This window comes from Myodes glareolus, chromosome 13, assembly GCF_982192425.1.
Source record: "Myodes glareolus chromosome 13, mMyoGla1.1, whole genome shotgun sequence".
NCBI classification, from domain to species: Eukaryota; Metazoa; Chordata; class Mammalia; order Rodentia; family Cricetidae; genus Myodes; species Myodes glareolus.
The window spans coordinates 18,483,316-18,505,917 of record NC_142038.1 but is presented as its reverse complement, the minus strand read 5'-3'; the positions used below and the strand labels follow the sequence as shown (position 1 = coordinate 18,505,917).

The window sequence follows — 22,602 nt, the reverse complement described above, 5'->3', positions numbered from 1 at the left end:
ACAGCTGGGAGATTATGTAATTAGTGTCAAATATCAGACTATTACAGATAGGTTTAGAGAACTGCCATCAAAATCTTCCCTGTCCTTCAAAACTTATCTCAGTTGCCCTGGTTTTCCCAAATAGATATGACTTCATCATCCCTGGAAAACCCTTTGTGACCTTGTTCTCTTGTAAGACATCTGTCTTATTTTGTCTTATATCTTAATGATATTATGCCACCATTATAATGAGTCTGTTAAGTAATAGATGTCTGTCTTCTGTCCCCCCCCCCCCGTGTGCCTAAAGAGTGCTTTGCATATGGACATCTGAAAGTCATTTGCTAAGTTAAATGCTTATTATTGGGCAGAAACATGCAAAAATTGGTACTTGACATTATCAAAGGTTATGAATGTCAGACCTCTTCTCCTGGATATCTGCCGCGTGTGCCATCATTGGTGTACAGGGAATGTCCACTTGCACATTGTAATGATAGCAGTGTCGCACAGTCTGGACCCAGGTGCCAGCCATGTGGCATTCATAACCCAAGACAAGCATTGGTTTTATGCATAGCAAAGTTTGAAGTCTGTGCCCAGTGCCATCTAACGATGTCCTTGAATGTATTTTATGTGTGGTGCCTTTAATGACTCAATCAGAGAGGGACTCCTCCCTCCCTGAGCCCAGCAAGGCAATGGTGCAGCGCAGACTTACGGCGATCAGCATTGTCTTAAAGGGGCTAGGGACGAGATGCTGGCTGTGGACCTGAGGAAGCAGGAGCTGTCACAGGAGATGAGTCCACAGTCGTCCCTGGCCCATGGTAATGTTGGAGAAAGCCCAGCAGATGAGTTGCCATGAGCAGATAGCAAAAGATTCAGGCTGATCAAATTAAAACTAAGAGATAAGTAGGGTAGTCTCTGGGTATCCAGGCCAAGGACCAACAGCAGAAGATGGAGCTCATAGACCTGTTCCTAACTATACTGCTCCTTAGCTAAGGGACCAAATCCTGGGAGAAGAATATAGCATTCCAACGATGAAGATTTGCAAAGAGGTGGAGAAGATGCATTTTGTTCATTTAGGCAAGTTTCTTTATGCCATTGTTCATTCTTCAAATATGTCCTATAGGCGCTTGTTAGGTGCCTCATCCTGCACAGCTTGGTACTGGCAACCCGGCTGAGGCAGAGAGGGAGTGAAGAAAGGACAGCCACAAAAGAAAGAGCTGATGTGTACGTAGAAACCGGAATCGAATGGGCTATGTTTACTCTGATTGAGCAGCACCAAGTACAGCAACATTTATACATAGTATACAGCACAGAGAAAGGGGTTAGCCAGTCTCAGTAGGAGGTTTCTGTAGGTGAGCAGTACCCGGATGGAACTATGTGGGAGGAGGATGCTGTCATTGATAGCTTTTGCACACACTGATCAGTCATAAACACTCAAACTTGCATTTGTGTCAACCTTCACGCTCAGACCAGAGAGAGGTCTGACCATCACTCTGAACTTCCCCGTGGGTGGAGGTCCTGGCTGTCCCTGTAGGTCTGAGGCACAGTTCATTGATAAGGCCCTGTGTATGTCAACAAATGTTTGATTCCTCAGGACTTCGTCTACCCTTTGCACATGTGCTCAGTGCTTCCCCAGCTTCCCACAGAGAAGTAAACTATAAGTAAAAGGTGGATTGCAGTATGCCTGTAGTTGTGGGCAGTCTGTGTGGCTCCAGAGCGCTTCACAGGGCAATCAGCTACAAGAACATACACACACAAGTATGCTTCGGTAATCCACAGTTACCGGTGGATGGCAACGTGTTCAGTTGGCTTTGAAACAAAATAAAGCTGCTTACAGGTAACTGTGGGTCCTCCCCGGAATTCCCACGCTAGATGGGCATGACTCATTACAGCCGGATCAACTGTAGTTCCATACAGCAGATTTCGTAGCTGCTGCCTGGAGCAGGGGTGAACCGGGCTCCCCTAAACTCCTGCATAGTCCATTGGCGGAAATGAGGTAGAGAGTGGGAAGCAGCAGAGAGTGGGGCTGGAGAGGGAGACAAGAAACAGTTCCACCACATAGGACATAAAAAAGGAAAGCCAACTGGAGTCAGCTTTCATCAGTTTACACCTTTAGAGTCATATTACAGAATCATGCATTATAACCATTTTGATGGGTGGTCCAGGAGCTTGGTGTAGTTGGTCACATGACAGATATGTGCCACTGAAGCCACAATTGGTGAAGTTCTATGGAAATCATTTTGAAAGGGCTGGAGAGATGGCTCGGTGGTTAACAGCATTGGCTACTCTTACAGAGGACCTGGGTTTGAGTCCCAGCACCTACACAGTTTCTCACAATCATTTGTAACTCTAATCTTAGGGGCTCTGACTCTCCTTTTGGACTTTGTAGGCACTATATGCATGTGGTCCATACAGATGAATGCTGGAAAAAAACTCACACGCATAAAAATAAACCAATCTTAAAATTTTGATATCATTCTGAATGTTATTTTATCTGGAGAATAAGCATTAAATAAATCTCTAAGAATTACACAAAAATGAATCACACTAAATTTCACACAAATTGTGAGCAAAGCCATGAGATTTCCGGAAACAAAACAATTAGATATTCTCATAAGAGTTATGAAATCATCTCCCAATAGCATTTAAAGAGTCAAGGCAAATCCAAGCAGAGGAACTGGACCCTGAGCTGCTTTCAGTGAGAAGTTCTTGAAATTTTCAATTATGTGGTCATTACAAAAAAAAATAGTCTGATCATTTTTAAAAACTGAGCAAATAAGAAATAATATTTGTGGTTAAAGGATATCCTGAATGTTAGGAATTTCTCTTATGATAGTTGGCTTTTAGAGTTCCATCTTGTTTTCTACAGGGCTCTGGGTCTGGTATGTTCCTCACAATATTCATCTTCTGCTGGTCTTTTAGTCACTTTGATCTCCATCTATGAACCACTGAAAAATTTCCAGCTGATTTCTGTGTCTTTGGAGGATGCACTTTTGGCACCTGTGGGATGTTGCACATAAGAAAAAATAAGTTTTCTTTCCTCTGATATGATACAGCTCTAACAAGGTTATGGAAGCTTAAATTGAGTCTTCTTTAACTGTCAGATATAAATGAGAGTTTATATTTCACAGGGAGATTACTATTGAACACCAAAAGTGTTTGCCATATCAATATGTCATAATGACAGGGAACCACCTTCCAACGTGTGTGTGTGTGTGTGTGTGTGTGTGTGTGTGTGTATTGAGAAACACAGGAGAAGGGTAAAAGAAAAAGAATCAAACATCTTTTTTGATACTTTTCTTGTTCCTTTCGTACTTTCTAAAAACCAGAAGTCATCAGTAATAAGCACCGGTTTTTAACAAACCAATAACATATCTGGTTTTGTGCATTGTTCTGTGGATCTAGACATGGACGATGACATTTGCCCAGAGTCCCCATCCTGCTCTCTTAGAAGGATTATGGGAGAGTGGGAGGGGCTAGATCCTGAAAGCCTGTTTGGAAGCCGTTATCTCTGGCGATAACATTAACTAGAATTGAATAACTGCCAAATGAAATTTAATACATTTTCCCATCCATGAAATAGGCCTCTTAAATACAACAGAATAATTACTTTCACAATACTCCCTGGAAACAAAGAGCGCAAAAGCACTGAATGTCTTTTTTGTTTGCGGTGTTTGTTGTTAGCCTGAGGATAAGGACAAGGGTGTTTACTGAGATGCACCTCGCATCCCAGAGTAAAATCAGCCTGGCCGTTGGCCACCTAATTTGAAGCTGCTTGTCTTTTAAATCTGTTTATGTTGGGAGAGTCGCAGCAAATACTGAATTCTGCAATTTAGTTAGACAGTTTGGCCTTGGCCTGAGGTGGTCAGCTCTGATTTTTTTTTTTCCTTTGATAAAGAAAAAATAAAATGCTTCGGATCTGTGCATGTACAGCTATTTTTATGCAAGTAGTATTTGTATATGCATATGTAAACCTATGAATAAATTATGCATGCACACACACAGACGCACACACAGTTTTCTAACAAGAAACTCCAGGAGACAAGCCCCATGTGCCTCTTAAATCACTTCCCTCTCCTAGATGTAATTTATATGCTTACTCAATGTCATAAGCTTTCTGAGTTAGGTTAGGTCTTTTCTAGTTCTGCAAGTGGTTGTTGGGTAAGTCACTCGGCCATTCTTACCCTTAGATTTCTTCTCTGTAATAAAGTTTGACCTGTTTTCTAAGTCCCTCTAAGCCAGTGGTGCTCAACCTTCCTAATGCTGCAACCCTTTAATACAGCTCCTCATGTTGTGGTGACCCCAATTATAAAATTGTTTCATTGCTACTTCATAACTGTAAATTTGCTTCTATTATGAACTGTAATGTAAACACGTGATATGCAGGTTATCTGATATGTGACCCCTTGAAAGGGCCATTTGACACCCGAAGGGGTCACAACTCACTGGTTGAAAACCACTATGCTAGTCCTTTGAACTCTGCGTTCTATGAATTTAGTGTGTCTAATGTTCTTCAGAAAGTGTGATTATTTAAATTACATGATATTTATATGATTCAAAAAGTTAATACATGTCTAAATGTCTTTGCCTATCCCTGGTGATAAACTAAGGCTGGCGAATTTCAGCGGCTATGCCAGAATTCATGTATGTTCTGACCTGAGTTCCCAAAGTGGCTTAGATGTCACTTGGCATCCACTATCCATGGCTTATCCGGTCCCCAGAAGGAACAGAGCCAAAGGAGCTTTGCTTTCTCTTCCATGTTCCCTGAACTACCTGAGCGCAGGGCGGTCTGCTCATGGTCCAACCCATGTTGTCTTCCACAGGGAGAACTTATTCTTTTGACACTCTTGAATCTCAGAACTTGGAAATGCTCACAGGAGGCACAGGGCCAGAAAGAACGTTCCCGAGGATGCTGAGGGAGAGTATGACCTGGGCACAGGAGGGCCAGAACCGGAGAAAAGCTAAGGTTCTCCTCAGGCAGAAGTGGAGACAAATGTTCCATAAGACACATAAGCAACTTTAGGTGTCCAGGGCTTTCATGGGCCCCAAACCCAGTTTACAGGATTCTTTAGAATGAATTTTATTTAGTTCGAGCTCAAATAAGTTGCTGTTCCATTCTGTCAAAACCCTACCCTAAATTGGTCATCACGTACGTTTGACAGTTAGCTGTAAACTTCTGAGGGCTGGCATCCATCTGACTTGTTTATCTCTTCATCCGTAGCACCTTGCAAAGCGACAGGTGTAAACCATGTAAATAGTGTCTGGTCGGTCAATAGTAATTAAATAAATTAACTTTTCAATTTCCTTTTAATGTAAGTACCTCAAACGTTAGAGTGACCACAGGGGAAGAGTCCATTCACAGTAGTAAAATCAACAAACTGCTTTTAACTCTGTTGACTCTAGCTGCAAGTTTATCAAAACAGAGATTTAGTAAACTAAGAATTTTCTAAAACTATACCAAGTATATCATACTAATAATCAATTCATTAGTTAAAGAATCTTTTTTCTAGTTGTTTATACTCATATGAAAAGTGATCTCTCCTCTCTCTCTCTCTCATTTGTGTGTGTGTGGTGTGTGTGTATCAATTCCTCTATTTTGAAAACTGTAATTGTAATGGATTTGCAGTAGCCCCCACCACCAACCTGCTCTTTTGTATGTGACTAAGATGATGTTTTTGAAAGAAAAGTAAATCGGGTTGAGACATACTGTCTGTGGCCAAGAAGACAACCCAAGCTAATTCTTCAAATTGGAGTATTACGCCCCAGCCACAGGCTCCAGCTCATTACCACGTGGAGCTGCATTATTCATGGAACCCAAAGTCTGCATTACATTCTCTGTTACAGAGAAGACAGCGACAGCATCAGAGGCACCATCCACCCCAGCTTTTCCCATAGGCCAAATGACTGATACTTGAAATTATCCATAAACTGCAAAAGGAAGGTGACGAGCCTCCCTAACATTTAAAAAGAAATGGGATCAAGTATCACCTCTGCTATGTTCCCATCATAGTAGAGTAAAGGACTTCACCCAAAGGGCCTGAGGAAGCTACAGAGTGACCCCAGCAGTAACCATCGGTAGAGTTAGCGTGGGCCTCGAGGGGCCTTGCGCTCTGTCAGCCATCAGTTTTGTATACTGTGCAAGGCTTTTCCGGGAAAGCACTTAGGCCTGTACACAGCTGTTGTGTTATACACTGCTTCCCATGGATTTAGAGTTGTTTGTGATAAGCCTGGCCTCATTCTCTGTCGTTTCATTTCTATCATTTGCACTTGCGTGATTATGGTGTCTGCTCATCTCACAGAGAAGCAGGCACCGGGACTCTGCCTTCCTCTTTTAACTCTCTAACCCCGTCTTTCCCACCCAGCCGTGATGACGACTACAGCAAGGTATTGGCTATAAGTTCTTTTTCCCTCTCAGGAAACTAGAAGGGAAAATACTCTTTTAGTAACTTTGTAAAATGAAAACCACTAAAAAAAAAATCTTAAATTCTTTTCACAGGTGCCTTTTAGAGAAGGCTTGTGCGCATCTGTCGAGTGGTTGTGAAGGAAAAGGGGCCTTCTTCTACACCAAGGTCAAATCTGATATCACTTTCAGGGATTCCAACCTGGAACCATCCCTCATGGCATCGCAAGCTATTTAATGCATTGGGGTTTCCAAAGTAAAAATGGCAAATCCAAACCTGGAAAGTAACTGCCATTCTTGTTCCAAAGAGGGAAAAAAACACATAAAGTATTGGTGAGGCGTGTTTGAAGGAATAGGTGGTTATGACCTGCCTGCCAGAGAAGATCTGGGTTCAGAGAAAAGCTGGGCCTGCATCGGTGTGGTTAGTATAGAGAGAGAGCTTAGGTCCCCTGGGGCTCTCGCCCTGACACTGGGGCTAGTGGGTGGGATCCACTGCCATGTCCATCTGTCTTCCAGACAGAGCGGACTGCTGTAGAGGGTGAGCGGGGTCTCCGCACATCTAAAGGCGCCTTGTGGGAACTCAGTGACTCCCATCCAAAAGCTCTTGTAGGACACAGGCACCAAGTGCCCGCAACTAGACTGCCCCCATGTTGCAGCAGAAATGCTCATTTTCACTCAGGACTTTTGAGTCCTTTGCGGCTCCAGCTGTGCTTTGAATCTAAACAATGACAGGAATTTCTGTGATCTTCCTTCCCTGTCCAGAACTGTTTTCTTTTCTCTTGCTTTGGTGTGTGTGTGTGTGTGTGTGTGTGTGTGTGTGTCTAGTATATGGCTAGTTTGGCAAGTTGTGTTTGTCTAAAGGTGATACAAAATCGACAGAATCCTTGGCTTCTCTGAGTGCTGCTGTGGTAGTTTCGTTTCACATCTTTGGGGAACGATTATTTGAAACATGATGGTAAAAGACTGGAGATTTCTGCTCTGTGTGTTTCTATTTTTTATTAGAAAAATAAATGTTGGTTCGCAGCAGTATAAATTCATGGATAAATGCTTTTTAGAGTTAGACCCACTGCCTGGCATACACACACTGGATAGTAGGCTAACTAAATAGCCTCTTGGAAAGGCAGAGGCAAATGTGAGTGCTTCCTGGTCCCTTGGTTTACAAATACTTAATGGTTTTACCCTAAGGCACATGCTACAAAGTCAGCGACCACACTCCCCCTGCGCTGGTTCATCCTCTGTGAGCCCAGAGTAGCTAGTACTACTTCATAAAACTCAATGGTATTCTTTTTAAATCAAGGAACCACACTGAACTCTCTATTTTTTTTCCTGGAAGCATAAAGAGTATTTACAGTACAGTGTCTTTCTTAGGATCTGAGTAGTGGAGACGGGGGGAAGCTGGAAAAATGTCCAGACATCCTCACATAGCAATGATGGCATTACTGGTGTGTTTAATAAAACCTTTATTGGTACATTTTCCGGTGTGGTGGCATTGGCAGAAATGGTTCCCCTCTGGATTTGAGACGCAGCAGCTGATGAAATACAGTGAACATTAATTTGGAATGGGCTGCCAGTTTTGGAAAGCCAGGTGACATTTTATTATATTTGTGCCGAGCAGGGGCTGTGTCCCATACTGCTTGAGCTTCCGCTCTCAGAGACTTCGCTGGCATTATGGGGGGGAAAAATGGCAGGCCTGAGAATCTTATCCCCTGAAATGAAAGTCGAATGCCAAATTGAAATTCCTGTAGGATTTCCGATAGCAATGGGGGAATTGAGAAGCCCACAATTAAGCATATGGGCATTAAGATAATTGTCAGATCTGTTGGCGGACATGATAGAAGACAGATGGGTACGAATCAGTGCGCTCCACTGCAGCACCCTGGGAGACAATTTGACGTTTTACCTGCCTGAGCTCCTCTGCCATATTTGTCACTGGATGTAAGGCATGGCATCTTACTGAGTGTTAAGTGTTGGATTTTTTTTTTCTTTTCTTCCTTTTTTTTTTTTTTAGAACAGAACTGTAGGTTCATGTGCAGTTCTTCAGCGCCCTCTAGTGGAATGCACTGAGAGGACGGCTTTTCACAGGCCACCCTTACTGCACCAAGCCCCAGCTACCCCTGGAAAATAGCCCTTGTCCCTCCAGGCCACACTCAGCACTCTAGTTCCTCGTATCGTTTCAGGTTGGGGCCCACCGTGAAGACGGCGTGACTCTGAGAGGCAGCCATTCTCTCCTGCCAAACCAGGTTCCGGTTCCGCAGCTTCCTGTCCAGTCCGCAACTTCCCCGGACTTGAACCCACCCCAAGACCCTTACAGAGGTAAGTCACCTCCGAGGGTGGGGACTCTGACCTTTGGTAGACAACAGGCTTCAGGCTGGTGTCAACAGTCCTTGGCAGCGTCTGGAAGGCCCTGGCAGAAAACCAAGAGCCAAATTTGGTACCAAAGTGCTCAATAATGGGAAAGCAGCTAGGATTTGGCCAGTTAATTATGTTTCTTCTGTGGCTGTTTTCCTCAGACGTCCTCTGATATCCCAGTCCCATTTCAGCGGGGAACGAGACAACAGAATGACGAGAGGAAATTTTATTTTAGCTATTTCCACATTTTACCCATTCGTTCCTCTAACATGGTTAGTTGTGGCCTGAAAATGATGTTTCCAAATGGACAGGGAGGAAATCGTCGTCGTTTGAGATGGAAGGAAATGTAGGTACATTAGAACAGAGAAAAGGAAAAACAATGAACTGTGTTATATGGTTTTTGCTCTGGAGTGATCAAGCCCTGTAACAAACAGTGCCCCCCCATTACAAGAACTTTTTGTATCCCCAGGACTACAAAGATTAGACCTGGGTCCAACTTCCTGTGTTACTCATGGGCCAGATGAACAGTGTTCACTTACAGTGTCTTTTTGCTCCTTCCCTGTTTAAAATAAGTTAATGCTACCTTGGGAATTCCTATAACCAACCTCTCAGCTGTTAACCAGTACAAAATTGAGTATTTATTATAGAGACAGGTATGTGACTCATTGTGGTTGAAGCAGGAGTGATCATCTCATGACTTTGCTCTTGCTCTGTATGATATGGTTTTCACACTGTAGCCTGAGAGTCTAATTAAAATGTCGATTCAGATGCTGTGGCAGTGGGAACGTGTGCTGTTCAGGACTCCCAGAGGGCAAGGAAGGCTCCTGACCCACGGGACAAATTCTGAGTCACACGTTTTTAGAGTACACAGATTATGAGTGAGGGGTGTTTGTGACAGATAGCCTTCAACCCGAGAACTAGATTACATTAAGGTCATGTTTTAAATGTCATGCAAAGGCCAGGCAGTGATTAAGAGTGCTTGATGAGCAGCGATGAGGACCAGAGTCTAAATGTCAGCACCCACATAACCAGCGGAGCACCCTGCACACACCCATAACCCTGACTCCCAGGGGAGACTGTTGGAGGACCGCTGGAGCTGGCTGGCATCCAGACTAACCAAGAAGACACAAGTTCCAGGTTTCAGGAAGAGATCCCGCCTCAAGAATAGGCAGGAAGTGGTAGAGAAGGGTGCCTGATGCCCTCTTCTGACCTTTTGAGAACAGATGTGGACACAGGCGCATGCGTGTGTGTATACTCTCACAGCGATACACAGATCAGTCATCTCTCAGATGTCATGGGGACATGAGCAGTGGAGCAAGGTTAGATTCCAGATTTCTCCGGTGAGCCGAGCACCCCCTTCCATAGGTACCATTTTCAAATGCTGATTACTCCTCAAGCATAAGAGAAGCTTAATTTCAGAATATCATTAGGGTATCTATTGAAGCCTTGACTGCACATATTTAGCGTACTCCCTGGGAATTATATTTTAAGGACATTTTTCTATTAAATCATTGCATATGGAAGAAACTCAATATAATAGCTGATATTTACTCGGGTTCTTAATCAGAACATTGAGGTGTGTGATTTTCATGATTATGATTTTCATTGCAATTAAGTTGATGTTTTGTAGACAGTGAAATTACCATCTACTCCAAAAGATTGCAAAATAGAATTTAACCTCAGAGCCGATGCAAGGGAAACTTGCTTCCCACAGGTGCGTTTCCGAAACTTCCCCAGACAGCACGGAAAAGCGGCAGGAGGGCCCCAGATCTGGCCGGAAGGTCTGCGTTTCTGGGGTGAATGTGCTTCTGCATAGACTGCTGGGCGCCAGCTGATCGCCCCGTTTCTGTTTCTCCTGTGGTTTTTCCATAGGAATGCCACCAGGTCTCCAGGGCCAGAGCGTGTCATCTGGCAGCTCCGAGATCAAGTCCGACGATGAGGGCGACGAGAACCTTCAGGACACAAAGTCTTCTGAGGACAAGAAATTAGATGACGGCAAGAAGGATATCAAACCCATTACTAGGTCAAGATCTAGGTAACAGTGTATAACACTGTCGCTTCATTTAATTCCTTTATTGGACTTTGATGAAGTGAACAGAACAGGAAGAAACTGTTCAGTTTTTTCCTGGCAGGTAAAGCCTCAAATGAAAAGAAAATCCAAGGCTTGTTCTAGAAGTATTCCAGGTATCATTTGAGATATCTGTATTCTAGTGAGGCCTAAATGCCTTTGAATTTACAAATTGGGGCCCAGTGCTAACTGCACACCACAAATTTATTTGTACGTGATTCAAGTAAAAACAGTTCCTTGTTAAAACTATATTGTTCAAATTTGGTCAGAAGTGTTTTTGCCTAAAACATTTCTAAAAAGGAGATTTTAGCCATGTTAAAGAGTCGATTGTATATACAACTGTAATTTTTTTCTTATCTTTAAAGTGAGAAAATTCTGGTCTCCTAGTCTTATCCTTAACAGGTTGCTGTGTGTAAAATAAATTCTAATCCCCCCTCCCCACTACTAAAAACACAACCGCAGGGAAATAGCTTCAAGTTGATGCCCTTAAATATCTGGTGTCTTTGAGTTCAGTGTGTCTCTTTAAGCTTGAGTCTGGTGATCAGATGGTTTAGGGTTCCTCGGGACCCATATACGTTGTCTTCATTCCTTTGGGTTAATTTTCTTTACAGATTGCCCAGTTGTGCCAAGACTACAGCTTCCTTTAAAGGTTGTGGTTCTCAGAGCTACAGCTGGCGTCTTTCGTGAATCAAGTTCACACTGCCTTTTCATCTCCTTATAACCACTGAGACAAATGACATTTTCTGTCCTGCTACTGGAAGCTCCAGAGTGCTTCTGTCTTATCCCTCTCTTTCTCTAGTCATTACAGTTCCCTGATTTGCAGCCACATTGGCAAGAAGTCCTTGGGTGGGGATTTCACCTCCTGAGCAGCTTCCCTGGTAGCCAAGTCAGTTCTTGATAATTTAGCGGCCATAACATATACATACTAATTGGTCCTTTGAGGTTTGAGAACATCGTTTTCTTGGCCATTCAGTGTCTTCTTAAAGCCACTCTCGTGTCACTGACAGTGTATGCCTCGCAGGGTCTGCGGGGAAGGAGTGCTCTTCAGATCCAGTTTATGTTCATGTGCAGTTTATTTATGTGAATAACTATGTCTAATTAGCCATTAGCCTGAAAACTTTTAAAGGACAGGTTCCCATTTTTCGATTCCCCCTATGTAAGGTTCAACACACGGTCACTGTCTAAAAATATTGCTGGTCTTTTGCTTCGGAACAGGCCTACCAGAGACTCGGCTATTCCTTTATGCTTCATGGTATGCAGGAACCATTTACTCCCAGGCTGCATTCCCTTAACACCAGCAGACATTCTGGGAGAGGAAAAAGGAGAAGCCAGGAGGAAAAAGAGAAGCAGAGAAAGAAAAGGCTTGCTCTAGCCTTCAGCCAGCCGTGCGCTGGCCTTTATAGCAGCATAGTCAGTGCTGGTTGGGAGGTCATGAAGTCCAACGTTGTAGCATTTCACACCATCCTGCCCCAATACGCCTTTCTGTCTGAGCATCCTTATATCCTCAGGTACTTTACAGAGTTCAAGAAGACCTCTCCTGGTTAGACTCCTCCAGGGTAATTGGCCCTGCTTGCACTTTGGATGCCACCTGAGGGCTTCCGTTTCTCCTATTGTGTTATTAGCATATGTTCATCGTACACAGTGATGGGTTTCATAATGGCATTTCCTATTAAGCCCACTGTGGACTTTGAACATTTTCATGCCGTCCTATTCTTTGTTTCCTTTTTGTATCACACAGTATCTCTACTTCGAATTTTCTATGTTTGGAAAACCATATGCAGAAGGGTGAAGCGGGGTCCCTGAGTCTCACCCTGCACAAAAATCAGTTCAGAACAGGTAGAAGACCCTGTGGTCAAACCTGAAACCAGAAAGAAACAGGGAAAGCCCTCCAAGATGCAGGTGTGGGCAAGGATACTCCCTTCTTCTTCCTCTTCCTCTTCCTCCTCTTCTTCTTCTTTTTGATTTTTATTGAGCTCTACATTTTTCTCTGCTCCCTTCCCTACCACTCCCCTCCCCTTCAACCCTCTCCCAAGGTCCCCATGCTCCCAATTTACTCAGGAGATCTTGTCTTTTTCTACTTCCCATGTAGATTAGATCTATGTAAGTCTCTCATAGGGTCCTCATTGTTGTTCGAGTTCTCTGGGATTGTGATTTGTGGGCTAGTTTTCTTTGCTTTATGTTTAAAAACCACTTATGAGTGAGTACATGTGATAATTGAGGACTCCAAGAGTTCAGGGACAGGTCGCCTGGGAAGGCTACACCCACTTGAAGTCAGCGTTCATTCCATGTATAGCCAAGAGCTAATCTTCCACATCTTCAGTTCTCTAAGTATGAGGACTCATCGTCTTGACTCTGAACAACTTGGGCTTAGGGGATTTTAAGCTTCTTTTCAAGGATCTCTCTCTCTCTCTCTCTCTCTCTCTCTCTCTCTCTCTCTCTCTCTCGTGTGTGTGTGTGTGTGTGTGTGTGTGTGTGTGTGTGTGTGTAGTACTAGTATTCCTCTCCCATGCTTCTCAAATTTAGAATCCAGAAAAGATTTTTGCTCACAGTATCTCCTCTGGAGTTTTTGGTTTTGTTGAGTCTTCTTGAGACAAAGCACCGCCCCAGACTCTTTTCTTTGTAACAGCCCTCGAAACGTTTGCAGTCCTGGGTCTATGAATCCAGCTGTGAGAGCATCTTTTCCAGATGGCTCATCCGCCTATTCACCTTCCGTAGCAAAGTCTCAGATGGATCACTCTGACTACTCGATATGGCCAGGGCCCGGCCTTATGCCTGCCGAACCTTTCATTGGAGATGAGTCACAGATTGGTTTAGTTCTAACAAAGAATCCTGTTTGGCTTCCTCTGTGACTCGCGGGGATCCTGGTCCATTATAAAGAGGGGGTGCTTTGGTTTGATCACTCCACTCTCTAATGTTTCTGCTGTTGATAGGACTGTATTTACCATGATCTACAAAAATCTATTGGATAGTAAATAACTGTTCTTCTGTCTGCTTCACATATCATTTTTTTTAAGATTGTTAAAGTAATCATTGTGTTTTCATACGTATAAGCTAAGCCTGGATGGCTGTCTTCAGTAAGACTGAGTAGTGTATATTGCATAGTACATGAAGTCTTCATTGCCCCGTGTCCCCGACAACAGGCTGGACACACTATGACCCTGATGGAGACAAGATCATCCTCTTCTGTTTGCTTTGGGTAAAATCCCTGGGTGGAAAAAAAAGTTTGGTGTGTTCATTACCTAAACCAACCAAGGTCATATGAAGGTCAAATGGACACATTTCTGCAAAGGATGGATCTGGCAAGCGTCTCAAAGAAAATGTAATATAGATACCATCTTTCCCCTACACCATCATAAAAGCTCCCATCCCTCTCGCCCTACAGCAATAATGATGATGAGGACCTGACCCCAGAGCAGAAGGCAGAACGTGAAAAGGAGCGGAGGATGGCCAACAATGCCCGCGAGCGCCTGAGGGTCCGCGATATCAATGAGGCTTTCAAGGAGCTGGGCCGCATGGTGCAACTCCACCTGAAAAGTGACAAGCCACAGACCAAGCTCCTGATTCTCCACCAGGCTGTGGCTGTCATCCTCAGCCTGGAGCAGCAAGTGCGAGGTCAGGAGATAGATGCCTAAGCAGCCTCCAAAGACTTGCTAGTATGGGGGACTGTAAACAGAGGCTGTCTCCTGTAGTTAGGTTGTGGGGTGTTCTTCACACTAATGCTATTTTACACCTTTTCCATGTGTGCTGTCAGCTATCAGACATGATTGACCAACCTGTTTTCACTCTCTTCTTTCGTGGGGTGGATGTGTGTGGGTACAAGTGTGTATGCGTGTGTGTGTGTACAATGTGTGTGTATAAGTGTGTGTGGGAGGTGTGTGTGTGTGTGTGTGTGTGTGTGTGTGTGTGTGTGTGTGTGTAGATCAAAGGATAGCTAGCCTCACGGCCATATTCCTCAGGGCTACCTATCTTGTTTCCTGAGACAGGGCCTCTCACTAGGACCTAGGGCTTGCCAATTAGACTAGGGTTGGCTAGCCAGTGAGCCCCAGGGATCTTGCCAGGACTGGATTACAAGTTGGCCACCATACATAGCCTTTGATGTGGGTGCCGGGCACTGAACTCGGGCCCTCGTGCTTGCACTGTGATGGCTCCTAATGAGCTTCCTCTCTTCCCAGCTCATCGTTCTAAATTGTTGTTGTCATTATTTTGAGCAGGGGTCTCATTGTATCACCCAGTCTAGCTGAGAACTGTGTATAGCAGAGACTGACCTCAAGTTTACGGTTTCCCTGCCTCTGCCTCTCAGGCTCAGGCATTTCAGGCCTTGCCATTCTGCTGTAAAGGTTCAGGCTCTGTGTGCAATTCGTAACTGGCGGGCAGTGATACCTACTAGTACACGGTCCTGCACTGATGCCCTCATCCTGCAATGTGAAATGGAGTCTGGGTGTCTGGCATGGACAGGGGAGTGCTTTCTCCACCCTTATGGAGCCCCACTGACTGAATGCCCTGTGCTTTCCCATCCCACAGAAAGGAATCTGAACCCGAAAGCTGCCTGTCTGAAAAGAAGGGAGGAAGAGAAAGTTTCCTCAGAGCCTCCTCCTCTGTCCTTGGCTGGCCCACACCCTGGGATGGGAGATGCTGCAAATCACATGGGACAGATGTGAAAGGGTATGCTGGGCCCCATGGGACAGATGTGGAGAAGGAGTGTGCTGGGCCCGGTTTCTACTACTGCTGTCCTCCCCAGTCCTTAGTGCTCCTCCCCAGTCCTTAGTGCTCCTCCCCAGTCCTTAGTGCTCCTCCCCAGTTCTTAGTGCCACACAAGCCACATACAACTGGTATTGCCAGATCAGCCAATATTTTTCTTTCTTGAGACAGGGCTTAATTTTTTTTAAAAAAAAAATCTTTTCCTATCCCTATATTAATGACTTTTTTCTCCCTTTCCTTTCTCAGGTCCAAGTTGCCACCTTGCTTCATTAAAACAAGAGACCACTTCCTTAACAGCTGTATTATCCTAAACCCACATAAACACTGCTCCTTAACCCCCTTTTTTTTGTAATATAAGACAAGTCTGAGTAGTTATGAGTCGCAGACGCAAGAGGTTTCAGCATTCCCAATTATCAAAAAGCAGAAAAACAAACAAAAAAATGAAAGAAAGAAAGAAAAAGTGCAACTTGAGGGACGACTTCTTTAACATATCATTCTGAATGTGCGAAGCGGTATGTACAGGCTAAGACGCAGCCCAGAGACTGAATGGCAATCCTTCCACACTGTGGAGCAATGCATTTGTGCCTAAACTTCTTTTGGAAAAAAAAAATATAATTAATTTGTAAGTCTGAAAAAAAATATTTAATTTAAAAAAAATTGTAACCTTGCAATAATGAAAAAGTGTACTTCTGAAGAAAACGACATGAACGTTTTTGTTGGCATTCAAGTCAGCTAGTGTTTCTAATTACCGGATATTGAATAGGGGAAGCCCGGCTACCCTCATAACAAAACCAGCAAACGTCCTGATGGCAACGAGATGATGACATTAGCCATTCCTTAGGGTAGGAGGGACAGATGGATGTTATAGACCTATGACAAATATATATATAAATATATATATAAATATATATTAAAAATTTAGTGACTATGGTAAGCTTTTGTTCATTTGTTTCAGACTTTTTTCTCCTGTAAAAAAATAGTACTGATTAACTTTTTTAAAAGAAAGATTTTACTGTAAATATGGATTTTTTTTTGTCTGATTTTTGTCCCTTCCCCCAGTTTGTTATCGTAACCTGTAGCGCCAGCTCTGTTTCCGGAGGGGCGGTGCAGGACGAAATGCTGACCCTGATGTTGCTTCTCATTCATAACTAGTAGAAAGTTGTTTCTCCAGTCTTTTGGGAACACAGGACTTAAAAAAAAAAAAATCACATCATGTGTAGAAATTCCACGCAGCATTGCCCAGGCAAGGCAAAAAGGGGTTTGTCTGGCTTGTGGCGCTGCCCTTGCGACCCTCTCCTGGGATTTTCCGAGGTACACGGTTAGAATGCTACAATGTTACCACTGTGCCTTCCAATGTTTATATCATCGGAAACATAACATAATCAAAGTGGCTGTGATTTAACAAAACGAGTCAAGTGTTACCTACCTGTGTAGCCGAAGTAGTGTGCAGTGAGGCATTTCTGAATACATGGTCAGATTTTTGGAAAAAATACAAAAACTTTTAAAAAAAAAAAGAGTCGAGTTCAAAAACCGTCAAATGAGAAAATTGCAAGTAGGTGTGACCGAGCTGATTGATTTTGTTGCTTTCTTTTTTTTTTTTTTCCTTTTTCAAAATGGGTTTACTAAAAAGTAGTTGACTTACTTGCCTCCTCCTTGGTCTGAAAAAGATGCCAACCAATCATGCAGCATTATAACAAGCCTTATAAGTCCTAAAGCATTACGTTGCACTTTCGTGAGGAGGGGCAGTGCAGTATTCTCTGGCCAGTATGAATGAAGTTTCTACTTACCATTGGATAGAAACCTAGATCAAACCATGGCACAGGAACTCATCGGATAGCTAGCATTGACTCTGGGCACAATTGATCCAATTCCCATCCTAAATCTTGCTAATGGTTGACTTTGGTGTGTAGTGCAGTGAACAGATAGTGCTCCTACTTAGCATTTGTCAGCATCCTTTTGTCTCTAACTGGTTTCTATTTTTACAGCCACACAATCTTGGCATGTATTAAGAAAAAAAAATCCCTGTTGAAGTAGTTTTTCCACCTATCAGCACTGAGTAAATGCCATAAATCCATGGAAACGGTCTAAATGCCCCATCTGTTGTCCTGTTTACCAGTTACATAGTGACGAAACACATTTGTAAATTTTATGCAACCAATGGCAAACCTATCATTATTTTGAAACTGTGTATGTAAAAGTTATATTTTTACATGTAGACTTGTTATTATGTGTTTTAATACATTGTATCAGGTGTTTTTTTCCTAAACTGTGTGGTTTTAAAAAAAAGTCACTTAATTAAGAAATAGTGAGCTACAAGAATCTGAAATTTATGTTCCTTTCTGAAAATGTAAGAACAAATAAGATAGTTACCACGTGGTCACCTTTTACAAACCCATAAACATTTTGATTAGCTCTGTGTGTGCGTGTGTGCGCGCGTGCGTGTATGTGTGTGTGTGTGTGTTTTGAAAACTGTAAATATGTTCAGTAGTGATAAAACTAAAATGCTTTGATTTGTTGATAAGTTCCTAAAATGTGGAGGTGGATTGAAAACGTAGGAGAATAGCAGAAATCAGATTTCATGAAAAGTTCTTCGGGGGCTTTCCCGTGAAATGTGCGAACAAAGGGGCTCAAAGAAAGGGCCTGGAAGACAATGATGTACGCTTCCCCTCCCCCCGAAATGATGGAAACCATGTGTACTTGTTCTCTCCCCATGGTAAAGATTTCCTTTTCGTGAGACATTCTGCACTCATTTTGTATAGTCTACCAAGGCGGGTATCCCTAGGAACATTGTTATTATATAGGAAGCAGGTATACTCTGATCACATTCAGGAGATGTGTATAGAAGAGAATATGGTGTTTACTCTTTAGGGAACTGGAAATACTCCCTGCATTGATGTACATTTTCAGAATGGCACTTTTGATACGTGTTATCTTAAAGGTGCTTACTAAAGCTGAATTAAAGTTTTTCAAATCTGTAAACAAAGCAAAAAATTAAATTATAGTTATTTGATTTTTTTTTCAATTGGTGCTTTTATATTTTGTTCTCACTCAAACAGAGGAAAAGCTGCAATTTCTTGTTCACCAGCTTTGATGTATTCATTACTTGTAATGTAATACGGCTATTGTCAAATTCCTTTTGGAAATAAGGAAAAGACTCCCTAAAGGCCACCAGAAGCTGCTGGCTGCATTCTGCTTGGTGGAGAAACATGATCTGACCCTCTCTGCAGTAATTGGGTTGTATCTCCAGTTTGAAAGAAAAAGAAAAAAAGGGAATGTGGCCTTCTTAATGTGTTTTTTTTTCCTTCTTGTTGTTATTTTGTAATTATCAAACCCAGGTAAGATATTGGTATTCCTGCACTGGATTCCTGAGAGAAACTTAGCAGAAGACAGGATTACAATTCTATACGAACATTTCCTAAGGGTCCATGCTACACTAGGTATAGATGATGTGGCGACGCATAGCTTAGGGATCAGTTGAAGAGGCTCAGGCTTTGAAAGCGACTTGGGACCGTTGATCCACCTCCACATTCGAGTAATTTATGAATATGCAGAATTAGGGATCTACCATCTAGGAGTTCTTTCCATGTGTCTTCTGTGTAACTGTGAGGAACACTAATGCTTATACAGCTGTCAGTTCACCCAGTCGTACAACTGATTCTGACTCCGTCTTCCGATTCCTTGTTTTGTTTCCTTTTTTCACTTTTTTTCCTATCTCTTGATTTTTATTATTATTATTATTATTATTATTTGTGATCTTTGTTTTGATGAGGGGTTGGGAAGTGGGAGGGAGTCGAACTGAGACTTGGGGGTAAGAGGATTTTTTTTTCATCTTTGCATCCAACAGGCAGAATATGATCTGTGTCCAAAACCGAACTTAAGTCAGGAATGAAACGATTCCGCATAAACAAGCACAAAAATGCAGTCTGCCGGCTGACTGGAAGCAAAAATTAAATAAATTAAAAGTAACTAAATAAAAAGGTGAAGATGGAATGTGATGAATTCCAAGACAGTGGGGCACCAAGGCCTGTAGGCCTCCTCTTGATTTCGCTTTGGTTTTGTTTGTTTTCTTTCGAGATGTTCTTTCTCATGGGACTTGAAGTGACTCATCTCTGTGCAGTGCTGGTTTTGCCATATGCTCATTTCAAGTATTATAGACATATGTAATGGTGAAATATATGAACTGTGGCCTTTTTCATTCTTGTTACTTGTGATGCAATTAAGTGAAGATAAGAAAAAAAAAGCAGAGATTTACCATGTATCAGTGCCTGGCTTTTTGTTATAAAGCTCTGTCTGTCTAGTGCTCTTTTTGCTATGAAATAGACTGTAGTACACCCTAGTAGGAAAAAAACTAAATTTAAAAATAAAAAATATATTTGGCTTATTTTTCGCAGGAGCAATCCTTTTATACCATGAATATTACAAAAAAATTGTCAGATTCTGAATATTTCTTCTTTGTAGATTTTTGGAATCATTATGAGTAAAAGTTTGTTACTTTATTTTACTATTTAAAAGATGTTATTTTACCATGTGTTACCGAGATGAAACTGAATGGTAGCTTCTTTTGTTTGTTTTTGTTTTTGTTCTTGTTTTTAGTTGTAGGTCGCAGTGCGGACATTTTTTTTTGCGACTGTACACATAGCTGCAGCATTAAAAACTTTAAAAAAAATTGTTAAAAAAAGAAAAAAAAAGGGAAAACATTTCAAAAAAAAAGATAAACAGTTACACTTTGTTTTCAATGTGTGGCTGAGTGCCTCGATTTTCCATGTTTTTGGTGTATTTCTGATTTGTAGAAGTGTCCAAACAGGTTGTGTGCTGGACTTCCTTCAAGAGGCAGACAACCCAGCTTGGTCTAGACCATTACCTGTTCCCATCTGTAGTTATTCGATGAAGTCATGTACATGACCGTTCTGTAGCAATAAATGTGCCATTTTTATAAACTGTCTCTGACGCTCGTTTCATTTCATTTCTGATTGTGCACACGGCCCTCTTTCTGTCAGAGCGCAGCTCCTGTCCCTGTGTCCCGAGCACTGGAGGTCCTGACAGTTAAGCTAAACATTAGCAGTAACAACAGCCACAAAAATCACAAAAGCAAATTGAAAGGCAAAGCCCATGGTTCCTTAAGAAGAGATGCCCTTAATGAACGTGGAGCAGGATGCATGCAAAGCACAGAGAAAGCTGTCTAGAGGATTAACTGATGGAAGGAATGCGATTAATGCACGCTTAACACGGAAGCTATGCACTCGAAGAGCCCTGAACTGCGCCCGTGTTTTGGGTTGTGCGGCAGGTGGCTGAGTCTCAGCAGCCCTAACCTTCCGGATCTGTTGGTCGGCTGTTTGGCAGAACATTCTCAGCTAGATCTTTTCAGTCCAAGTAAATAAATAAATGAAGCACCAGGACAATTTTATTCTGTATCACTTGGTAAAAGCTGCCTGCCTGTTGGTATCCGCAGCACTAGGATACTGATGCTCTCGTAGACCATTCCCACCACACCAGATTCTTTTTGACTCTGTTGACTATTATCCCAACAACCAGAGGAGTGTTACTCTTTTTTTTTCTTTCTTTCTTCTAGCTTGTACAAACTGATGTGTGCCACCCATGGGAGGGAACAAAACTGTACAGATTAAAATTATGCAGTGTTATGTACTGTACGTTACTATTTTTGTAGCACGGACACCAGCCTGCTTTACAGAACTCGAAGGCTGCTTGGCATTGCGCTGTAGATCTGTAACGTGGCTATGCAGTGAGAGAAAGCCCGTGGCAGAGGCATTCTTAATGGAATGTTCTAACTGGGTGTGTGGGATTGGGGGATGTCTCTGATGTTGCTCTTGTGTTCTTTCTCACCGGGTATAGTGACTAGTTACCTGAAAGAAGATGTTGTAATGCCATTTGGTTCCCATGTAAAGTGCCCTCCCTCCATAGCCAAATGTTGGGAGTTTGTTTTTCCCCACCCCCCACTTCCTTTTGGTTGGATTGTTTGCAGATATTTAAATTTTATGAATTTTTCGAAGATTTTGGTTGATAACCCCTTTAACCTTTTAAATGATTTGAGATGTTCTTATGTTCTCACTGTGTGTTTTAAATATATATAAAAGAGCCGCAATTATTTAGTCTTTTAGTATTATATTTGATCATGTAACTTATTTGATATCAAGAAAGCAGAGATGAACCAGACATCTGTCCAGTGTCTCACATGGGCTATTAACACTAGATTTTTTTACTTCAAAAAAACATAAGATAAGGTACATGAGTTTAGACCCCAAACAGAACTTAGATTGCTAGGGAAGGTTGAATAACATTCACTAAGACCCCCATTACATTAGTGGGGAAGGGAAAGGGAGCTACAGAAGGCAAAATCGGGTACCATTTTTAGTCTCGTGCTTTGGCCAATTCATAGAAAACCAGGTGATATTTCTATCCTAGGTTTTCACTGCAGGCCACCTTTCTCTTGACTGACAGCCTAGGACACGTCACCTGTAGCCTTCTTCAAGAGGGAGATGGAAACAGCATCGCGTCTGCTGTCTTCCTTCAGATCAACCCAGGACTCCACACCTGCCTTGCACTGTGGGTCCCCTGCTCAGCCAGCTAGATCTCACGTCCCATAAGTACGCACCTGCCTCAAGCCAACACAGGTTCATGTCTCTACTGAACATTGAGCAGCACTGATGCTCTCTAGACACAGCCCATTTTGAAAGGACTCGGTGGGCAAGTCAAGCCAAAATCACCTTGGTACTTGATAAACAAATATGCGCTGAGTAAAATTCATCACATCAAGAAAACTCCACAGATCTTGAGGAGTATGTACCATCACTGGTTCCCGCCTGTGTGTGTATCATTGCAGCACGAAGACAATGGTGGGTACACAGAACCCGTCAGTTAAATCAGTTAGACACCCACTAGCCAAGGATAATAATATTAGATTAATATGACTGCATTTGCCTCCACACACAGCCTTTGCCCTATGACTTCGGCTGTTTTGTTCCTATGGAACAGTGTGTCCCTTCAGCGACTGTCACATACTATGCTTGACTTATGGTTATTTTGATAATGAGAGAAACCACTTTGTAAGAAAAACACAGGCATCACCACATTCCTTTCTAAGGCCTAATGAATA

The 22,602-nt window shown here is 42.6% G+C and overlaps 1 protein-coding gene across 18 annotated transcripts in view; it reads left to right on the top strand.

Annotated features, from left to right (window-relative positions):
* Positions 1-20,428, top strand: part of Tcf4 (transcription factor 4) — a 343,415-nt gene extending 322,987 nt beyond the window's left edge. For 13 of the 18 annotated variants that reach the window (XM_087895926.1, XM_087895927.1, XM_087895924.1 and 10 more), the window contains 5 exons: positions 8,554-8,689; positions 10,598-10,760; positions 14,176-14,405; positions 15,315-15,455; positions 15,738-20,428. In XM_087895926.1, coding sequence (XP_087752052.1) covers positions 8,554-8,689; positions 10,598-10,760; positions 14,176-14,405; positions 15,315-15,451 — 666 coding nt within the window. In that variant the 3' untranslated portion in view covers positions 15,452-15,455; positions 15,738-20,428. The remainder of the gene's footprint in view (positions 1-8,553; positions 8,690-10,597; positions 10,761-14,175; positions 14,406-15,314; positions 15,456-15,737) is intronic. The other 5 variants (XM_087895929.1, XM_087895928.1, XM_085676462.2 and 2 more) reach the window with 1 other exon arrangement.
* The last annotated feature ends 2,174 nt before the right edge of the window (positions 20,429-22,602 follow it).